We start from the raw sequence: 7,982 nt of genomic DNA, 5'->3' as shown, positions 1-7,982 counted from the left end.
TGTAAACTCCAAAAACTGAACTAAACATTGCACTAGGACAATGTAATAGGCAAGGTTACCATTAACATTGACAGGTCATGAGTTGAGTGCTTACATCATACTACATAGAGATCAACTGAGGACCTGCAGATGGGTAAAACTTGTAAACTAGAGGGATGCACTACGATACAACAACCATTCCCAGAAACATTCTCTATGTAACAAAGTTGGTCAATTTTACACATCCATCTAGGCATACATTAAGAACAGACTCTAGAAAGTCTTCTGTTCTCACAAGAGTATGAGTTGACTAGACAGTTAAGGAGCAGTTGAACTATAGGTTGCTGACAGTTCCCTTTAGTGTACCTAAAAATCCATGTGCACATATCCTGATGAGAATAGCAGAAATTTGGGCTTATAAATTATAAGTAGATTATATAAATCTGGAAAGTGGAATTTCTCTCTTGGTTACTGCTTTATAGTCAATAAAGTATTACCTGGGTCATTCCTACTAGGCAATACATTTTGTATAAAACTTTCAATGTTTAAAGATGGAAATCATATAGGTTATTATTCTTTTATTGCAGTATTACAATTAAACTAACATTTTTATTATCTCCCTAGATACTATGCACTTCTACCCTTGGGGAAAAAAGGTCACCTAAAAATGGTAACATCTAAATTAATTGGATTGATTTTTATATTCTTTAAAAAATATTATTTAACATCACTGAAATAACATGTATAGATTATACCAACAAAATTTTGAGGGGTTAAATCCAGTAGAAATTGCTCTTTTTAAGGTAAAAATCACAGGTTACCATTTTTCATAGAGTAAAATGAAAAACAAGAAAATTTATAGAAAAATATTTCAGGTGCTTAATTTTTCTTACTCCTCAAATCAAAAATGTTCAAACAAAGTTGTATGTATTATATTGTTTGTAATATTGTGGTCAAATAGACCTGATGAATGATATATTCTATACAGTTTGAATTTGGTATGATAATATCGGCATCAAAATGATTTATGTTCTTTTCATTTTAATTCCACTGAGCAAATAATCAAGTAATGCTTAATCAAAGTTTAGTGATAAATAATCATGTCAAGTTTGACTAGATCATATTTCTGAAAGTACAAAAAAGTACTGCAGAACAGGAATGACCCATCAGTCTAAAAATTAGCACACTGTAAAAAGATTTCACTAGTTTCAACTTAAAAACTTAAGTTCAGCAGCTGCCTTAAAATTTTAAGTTAAATCAACTTAAAACTTTAAGTAACTGAAAGTTATTTCAACTCACGACAATAAAATTAGTTAAAACATCTTGTACTTTTAAGTTGAGGCAGCTGCTGAACTTACGTTTTTAAATTGAAACTGGTGACAACTTTTTACAGTGCATGGGAAGATACTTTATACTTTAGTTTTTTAAGTTAAATTTTGACTCAGAGGTCACTGGTAAATGGAGAAATGGGAATTCACAGAATGTCAAGAATGATATATTTAGGTACTTTTTTTACCTCTTTGGTAGCTATAACATATATACATTGTATAACGGTTTATTCTGTATTCTTGCTAATTCATATTGTGCACATACAAAACACAAGAATCTGTCAATACATTTAAAACCATTTAGTTACTCTAGGATTGGGTCAAAATAGATTTCAATCGCAATATGTCGACATTTATACGAACATTTCATTACTAGGCATCAACCTGTACAACAGTTCATGCCTCATGTGTTGTAACACCATTACCTTGACATCATTACAGATTACCAACGACCATGTGCTGAGAAGGCGTACAAGATATGTTAACATTCCAACAGTAATTTAGATACATTGTTGAATTCACATTAGTAGTCAATGGGGAGGTTTCAGAATGTTGATACATTTTCCAAAAAAAATCAATACAGTAAGAGCAATTGTATTTGTAAACTGATGTAATCATCATAAAATGTTAAAGGATACCAGATACATGTTAAAGAAATTGAGGCTTGGGTTAGAATTTGATATTTCATATTAATTGTAAAAGACAAAAACCAAAGACATTAGAGGCAGAAACCTTAATGATTGTGCCCTACGCCGAGAGAAACGATATCTATGGTCCCATGAACTGAGTAGTGGACTTTTTTTCATAGCGTACCCCATTCAAAAAGCATTTACAATTTAGCAACAATACTAATATATAAACTAAACTTCATTTCTTTTCAAAAATAAGATGCTGATTTTCATCAAGTGTTTCAATAAGTATTTGTAACATGGGCTATGACAAAGGTTTCACATCTCCCAATACAAAGTAAGACTGGTACAGGACTATTTAAATAGGCACATTCAGGATAATATATCAGCAAATTTGGAAGCATTGGAAATGTTTATTTTTTCTAGCTTTTTTCTAGTCGAGAAAACTAAAAAAAAAGTGTTGCAGATGTGCACATATGATCTCACTGGAGAACAGCATAAAACAGCAAGGCCAAAAAACAAACGAGGGCAAATATGAGTGGAGTTCTGTCCAGTTTATGTCTGTCTTTCTATGCATGTTCTTTACTAAAGTGCTACAGGCTAATTTTCTAGCAGCCGCGTGAATTCGGCTCACTGTACAAATGTAGTGTCTCTATTATGCTGTTGAGGTTTGAGTTTTTAGATTTATTGGATTTGACCTCTATCTTTGGCAAATATTCATTTTCACTCAAACCAGACGATAATGTATGAAACGAAAGCAAACAAGGAAATGGATCAGGCTTACTCCATGACACTTCATGCATGGTCCACACCTTCCTATGTAACAGGAACTTGAACAATCTTTTGTGGAAGCCACAGTCAAGGAGAGGCTACAGATGCAGCTGTTATGAGAGTTCAAATGCTAATGAGGATACATGTGGTGAGTATAGGCAGCTTGTTTACATTGCACATAAAGAGTTGCATAATTGTAAACTACCGTTTCTATTTAAAGGTTCAACCAATACTTTAAAATCTGGAATGCCTGGTGAGTTGTTGCATTTTTGTTTTGCTTTTTTTGTGTGTGTTTTTTTGTCTTTCTTTTATTCCAAAAAACACAAAGGGAAAACAAAAGGTTGAAGAGAAAGGCAGCTTGTGCAACATGTTGATTTTCTTCTCCAAATCACCATAAATTCTATTAAAGTATTTATTCCACGGTGTATTTATGAAAGAAAAAGCACATATAATGAGGACTAACTAATGGGTCACTCAGGTAAAGTGTCATGCCTTTTTTGTTGATCCTTGGTCATCAAAGTCCCAAGGGCAGACATCTGCCATTTTAACACCACTAGTAACTCTGCCTTTGGAATTCGGACTTTTCTGTTTGCCAGTGGATGAACTGCTGCTCCGATTGACTTCTTTACTTGTTCCCGCATCTTCAAAATCCCAAGGGCATACCTCAACTTTCTTGCTCTTTGCTAACGCAACATTTGGGCTTTTTTGTTTTTCCATCGAGACAATCTCCTGACTACTATCAACATCCCACGGACAAACCTCAGCCAGTTTAGACTGGCTCACAGGTCTTTCTTTCGTTTTGCCAGAGGTTAACTTGTCTTTTGCGTTGGATTTCATTTTGTCATCATCCGGACCATTTGCGTTCTCTCTTTCCATCTCTGATATTCTGACAGGAGAACTTCCCTTCTTTATAGCATGGGTCTCCTTTGTTTTAGAAACCTGAGAAGAACAAGGGTTTTTTTCAGAGATGGGACCTGACACAGTCTCAAAGTCCCATGGACACACATCTGCTTTAGAGGGTGGCTGTAGTGAGCTGCCTGTGGATTTAGCAGGCTCAGAGAGAATGCTCTTTCCTCTGCCCTCTGTAGGCGTTGTACCCTTGCCCTTGACTTCAGTGGGCGAGGAGCTTATTTTGCCTTTGATCTCAGTTGGTGTGGTGTCCTTTCTTGGTCTGCTCTGATCAGGGGAGCGATCCAAGTCCTTAGGCTTGTTCGACACTTCCTCAAAGTCCCATGGACAGACCTCAGCTTTTAGAACCTTGGCAACCTCTCCCGATGCCTGGGGTTGGGATATGGCAGGCTTACTATTGGAGTGAGGTTTTGGTCCCACTGCCTGACCATGGTCTCCATTTCCTTCCTCCCACGGACATATGTCTGTTTTGTCAGCAACTTTCTGGGCTGGATGTCTGGCCACGGAGGGTGACTGCTCTGTGCCTTTCTGCTTTTGCGACTTTGTCACCTTGTTGCTACTTCCATGGACTGTGGTGGTCTGATCGGGGGCAATGGAAACGTGTTTCTGGACCTTATTTTCGGAGGGAGTCGGCAAGTCCTCCACTTCCCAAGGGCACACCTCTGAGAGGTCATACAGGTCTTTCCCCTTGGTTGTTTCTGAGCAAATTGAGGGCTGGCTTCCGCTCATCTGTGGCTTCATTATACCAGTTTTGGCAGTTGTCTGCTTGTACTCCACTGACTGACTGACAATCATCTTCGGATAACCCTCCTTTTCTTCAACTTCAGCTGCGGTCTTGACTTCCTTGTTCTTTTGATTTGCTTTTTTTGTTTGGTCCTCTGCTGCTTGGGCCTTTCCTGTTAGACCAAGAGTTTTCTCTTTGGCACTGGCAATAACGCTAAGAGATTTCTGCAGCATAGATGTTCTAGGGTGAATAGGTTTCTTATCAGCTGTCAGGTTGTGAGCGCTGGCTGACTTACACACCAAGGGAACTGACTCTGTTGACTCACTGGCTGCATCAATCTTCTCTGAGGACTTTTTGACCAGCTTCTTGCCCATTAGGGTTTCCAGAAGAGAGCCTTCTGTGTTTACAACTTCCATCTTGTCAGTTATTGAACTGCTGGAATCCTCACTGTGGTCCCGAACATGGTCATAACTGCTGTGGGACTTTTTAAGGGAGAAAACTTTGCACTTCAAGGATTCGTCTTTGGCAGGCTTAACAGAGTGTGAGGAGTCAAAAGGATTCTTTCTCAGGACACAGATGCTGTTGCGGTTACTCCCATGTTCGCCCAGGTCCTTGTCCTCACGGCTATACTGGCGGCCCATTGTCTCTGGAATCTCAGTGATGCGGCGCATGAGGGAGCGACCTAGCCCCTTTTTGGAGCTGCGCTTCTTTTGCAGGTGAGGATTGTTGGCCAGCATCTTTTTCCTCTTATAAATCTCCAGCTGGGAGTAGAGTTTCTTTAGCTCTTCCTGTGAATTTGAAGACAAGATGGGCCATTAACTCACAACATATGTCTAGATGTAGAAATGTAAAAATGAAATGATTCTAGTTACAGTGAAGCAGACGCTCTATTGCACAGAAAACATGCAGAACTAGTCATTATATGCAACTACAGACAGTGCCTCGAAGACATTAGACCAAACCAACATGCTGTTTTACACTAATTAGAGACAGGACAGTCTGGGACGGAGTCAAATACGAATAATTTCATGTTTTATTGTTAGGTCTGAAACAGCCTCTGAAAAACTTAAAAGCATTTTGTACAGCTGTGTCCTAAAGTCATCAACGAAAATTATACCAAGAGCAGAACTTTATCCCATTAGCAAAATGCCCTTTCAATGAACAAAATTTGAGTCTTTGGTGAGAGACTTCTTCAGCTCTAACAAACAAACAAAAACTTCTGCTCACGTTGGTACGTTTTTCCCAAAGACTGTCGCAAGACCTTACGCCACAGCCATTAATAGAACTTAGCTGGCCCATTTCCTCTGGTGTCTGCAATAAAAAACTGCCATGGCTCAGTATGTTTGTCAGTTATGGGACAAGGGGTCAAGAGATATTTGCAGATTATGAAATTTCAGTTAATTACTAAGGCAAGAGAGAGTCAAGGGGAAAAGAAAGCCTTGAAAAAAGCAGGGCACCTACCCGAATATCCTCTGGGTCCAGACTGTGCTCACTCCAGGCAGAGGTGATGCTGCTATTCAGGTATGACCCAGACCGGCCCATGTCTAATTCATCTTCATAGGCCTCTGTAGCAATGTCATCCCTTACATGTGTACCCGCAAACAAGAACTGTGGAAAAGACATGAGTGTTTAAGAGATTCTGTAAAATTTGATTTTAGCCAACAAATGATTCAGAGGATGAAAGACGATTGGTGGGTTTACCTTTGGCACAAGCAGTAAACCCAAAGTGACAGTCACTGTCAAGTGTGTATGAGCAAAAAATAGCATTAACATCCAGTCCGGGTGCAGTTCAGGGGCAAGAGTGAACCTGTGAGTGGATGTACAAAAAAATGAAGAATTAGCATAAGCTGAACAAAATAAAACCATAGCATAGTTTCTATATTTTCCATTATGAATAAAGGAAAACAATACAGTACAGTCACATTCAAAGGTCACATTCAGAAATTCTTATTTAGACAACTGAATTCTTCATTCATTTAACTTAATTTATATAAAAAACGCAATCGCAAGCATGCCGTTTTAGCTTGTTTTTCGATTTTTCAGCGTTTTCATCATAATTCGTGTTTTCACAAGATTTGTACCCAAGGATTCCACATCCGGCTAAGCTACCGAGCAGGCTTGTTACATCCGGACTACAGAGCTGTGATCATAACTTTGTGCAAAAACGATTACAAGCGCTCAGTGTTTTACTGCCTCTAGTGGACATTTCTGTTGAAAACTGCAGTGATATGTACTTAGTGGTACGTATTTCGCATCTTGCGAAAAAGTTCCCACAGGTACATTTTCGTCATGAAGATCAGGTGAAATTTTAAATATATAGTATCAGCACAGCCAAAGTGGGTAGTATGGGATATGTTACAACTTTGTCTTGCTTTTGCTCACCTTTTTCCCTTTTTTTATAGCACGCTTTTATCACACTCTTACACTCTGATTACTCTGATTTAAATAATTCTATGACGAAGCATTAATCATTGCACTCATTCTAAGAACCCTTTAATTCATAGCTTGAAACTGGGTGGATTTACAGAAAAATGAATAATCATCTCCACATTTTTTACTTTTTTTTTGGTGATAGACTGAAAAAATACAAACCATTGTATGTTTACATAGCCACTACTGTAGCCTACCTAAGTGAGTGATTTAAAAGGCTAAACTCAACTTTGCTAAACTCAAGCCACATAAACAACACACCTGAACTGCAGGCAAAGTCCCATTCAAAATGACAGAGTTTAAATAAACTTCTAGTAGATCACAGTGTGAATGTCGATTACTACTTAAAAGTTAACTCTGACAATTCGCATGTAGCTAAGCTAACACTTCTTTACTCTATATCTCTCTTGATTTTAGTTAATTTCTCTTCATTTTACTAAAAAGTACTCTAAAGAGTTTTCCTCCTATTGCTCTTACATCACCTTCTGATATTCCTGAGCTAAGCTAGAAATGACCTGTGTATGCTAAAAACACTGGCTGCCACAATGCACTAATTACTGTTTATGATGAAAGGACATGGGTGCTGTTACACCAAAATACAGATAGTTAAGTAACACTATTCCATGGCTCTGTACTGTGATTAATTACTGTAGAAACAGTGAAGCAAGAAGCAAGCAATGCAGCACTTCTAAAAATCACATGCCCTGCCTTTGAAGTCAATTGCCTTTATCTTGTATAAGAGTTCAAGCTTAGTCCCCGCCTGAATGAGTGCCTCATTACTGCTAAAGTTATTCTTATGCTCCACAACCCTAAACCTACTCTTTAGACAGCAGTGTCAGTCCATCGGCCAGGGGAAGCCAAGTTTCCTCAAAAATGCATTTAAAATTAACAGAAGAACTAAACAACGACAAAAATGAGGATGGAGGAGGCTGATAGCTTAATAAAAAATCTCAACAGTAGACTGACCAATCAGCATTGACATTAATATGCTGTAATATCATACACAATAAATGTGCCTGAAATGGAAAAAAGGGATACTAATAAATGAGACAAAACCTTTTTAAACCACCAACTGTATCCTTTTAGATAAATATTGCAACACAAGCATCCAGTAAGTTATTATTTGGGGTGTGCAGTGAAGGCAATATCTGTATCTGTTTATTGTGGGTGAGGCTTAAAACAGAAGTTTCAGCCGACGGAGGAAGTCCTTGG

The 7,982-nt window shown here is 38.1% G+C and overlaps 1 protein-coding gene across 1 annotated transcript in view; it reads right to left on the bottom strand.

Moving 5' to 3' along the window:
* Window positions 1–665: 665 nt before the first annotated feature.
* gpr158a (G protein-coupled receptor 158a) overlaps window positions 666–7,982 on the bottom strand; it is a 119,061-nt gene continuing 111,744 nt past the window's right edge. The window contains exons 10-13 of the mRNA XM_073831182.1: window positions 6,042–6,147; window positions 5,802–5,948; window positions 5,568–5,651; window positions 666–5,128 (exon numbers count right to left, since the gene is read on the bottom strand). Of these exons, the coding sequence (XP_073687283.1) occupies window positions 3,194–5,128; window positions 5,568–5,651; window positions 5,802–5,948; window positions 6,042–6,147 (2,272 nt within the window). The 3' untranslated portion in view covers window positions 666–3,193. The remainder of the gene's footprint in view (window positions 5,129–5,567; window positions 5,652–5,801; window positions 5,949–6,041; window positions 6,148–7,982) is intronic.

The sequence above is a fragment of the Garra rufa genome, chromosome 24 (genome assembly GCF_049309525.1).
Source record: "Garra rufa chromosome 24, GarRuf1.0, whole genome shotgun sequence".
Taxonomy (NCBI): domain Eukaryota; kingdom Metazoa; phylum Chordata; class Actinopteri; order Cypriniformes; family Cyprinidae; genus Garra; species Garra rufa.
The sequence above is the reverse complement of the archived record's forward strand: the minus strand, read 5'-3'. Positions and strand labels throughout refer to the sequence as shown.